The sequence below is a fragment of the Formica exsecta genome, unplaced genomic scaffold, assembly GCF_003651465.1.
Source record: "Formica exsecta isolate Colony F162 unplaced genomic scaffold, ASM365146v1 scaffold47, whole genome shotgun sequence".
NCBI lineage: Eukaryota > Metazoa > Arthropoda > Insecta > Hymenoptera > Formicidae > Formica > Formica exsecta.
Genome location: NW_021851936.1, coordinates 2,046,675 through 2,047,778, shown reverse-complemented (window position 1 = coordinate 2,047,778; position 1,104 = coordinate 2,046,675). Strand labels below are relative to the sequence as shown.

General features: G+C 30.0%; 1 protein-coding gene across 3 annotated transcripts in view; it reads right to left on the bottom strand.

The window, feature by feature from the left end:
* The window catches only part of LOC115241168 (RNA-binding protein Musashi homolog Rbp6), a 45,548-nt gene that overhangs the window by 17,223 nt on the left and 27,221 nt on the right, over window positions 1-1,104 (bottom strand). Inside the window, exon 4 of one of the 3 annotated variants that reach the window (XM_029816788.1) lies at window positions 487-558. The exons of the other annotated variants lie outside the window; for them this stretch is intronic. Within the exon in view, the coding sequence (XP_029672648.1) occupies window positions 487-558 (72 nt within the window). The remainder of the gene's footprint in view (window positions 1-486; window positions 559-1,104) is intronic. 3 annotated transcript variants of the gene reach the window in all.

Below are 1,104 nucleotides of genomic sequence, written 5' to 3'. Positions count from 1 at the left end.
TAATATTATAATAAAAATCTAAATAAAAAATTTAAATGCTATATATCGATTAAGAAAATAATAACTAAAATATTAGAGATATTTAAAAAAGGTGCTTTTTTTATAATATAAATGTGATAGTTTCACACACAGTGCCAATTTAAAATATCAAGTTTTTTAATTAACACATCAAATTATTTTTAATTGTTTTTAAAGTATGGAAAATCAGAACTAGCAAGACACAATATGGCTTTAAATGCTTAGATTCGTCATCGATTTTATATAATGTAAAAAAAAATGTTTGATTTATATATAATCTCAATAATATAATTGATAATTTTAATTGGTGTTTGTTATAAACTGAGTATGTGTAAAGTTTGTGTAATGTGTGAATGTGGGTATGGAATCTGGGTATGTACTACGTACTACGGATTACGGTTACCGTCAACACGAGCGAGAACACGAGAACTTGGTGGAACAACCTGGCACTTTGGGGTTGAAGCTTACCGGTGCAACCCCCGCTGGGGCTCACGGACACTCGGCCTACCCTTGGCCCCACTGCGCGGTACACGACCGCTCCTACCCAACAAGAGACATCACCGATCTTACATGATATAGAAATTTCTGTCGAGAACGCGCTAATTAAATATATGCGATAATTTTATCATCTATCGATTTGGATGACTTGGTGCTGGATTAACTTTCATGCGGTTGTGTAGCTAAATATAAATAAATTTATAAATAAATTCAAATTGTTTTTTGTTTTATTATACATAGAATTACTCATACTTTTTACGATAAATATGTAAAATGTAATAATTACTCACATATCTCTGCATTTATAGTTTTTTTGCTATTTTAAGGAAAATTCAAATTTTAAAATTTCCGAACTAATTACAAATATAAAAACGACATACTTAATTCAGCACCGTGCATTCCATACATATCGCATTTCTAGATAAAGAGTCGTTTACTACTTCGTGTTTATTTCGCCTACGTGTTAATAAAATTGCAATTTCTGTAATTCCCTACTGGCTAAGGCACGCGGTTTCCATAGATAAATTAAGTCTCTTTATAATTACAAGTTCACAATTAAATTAAAAGTTCAAATAATAAATATATATA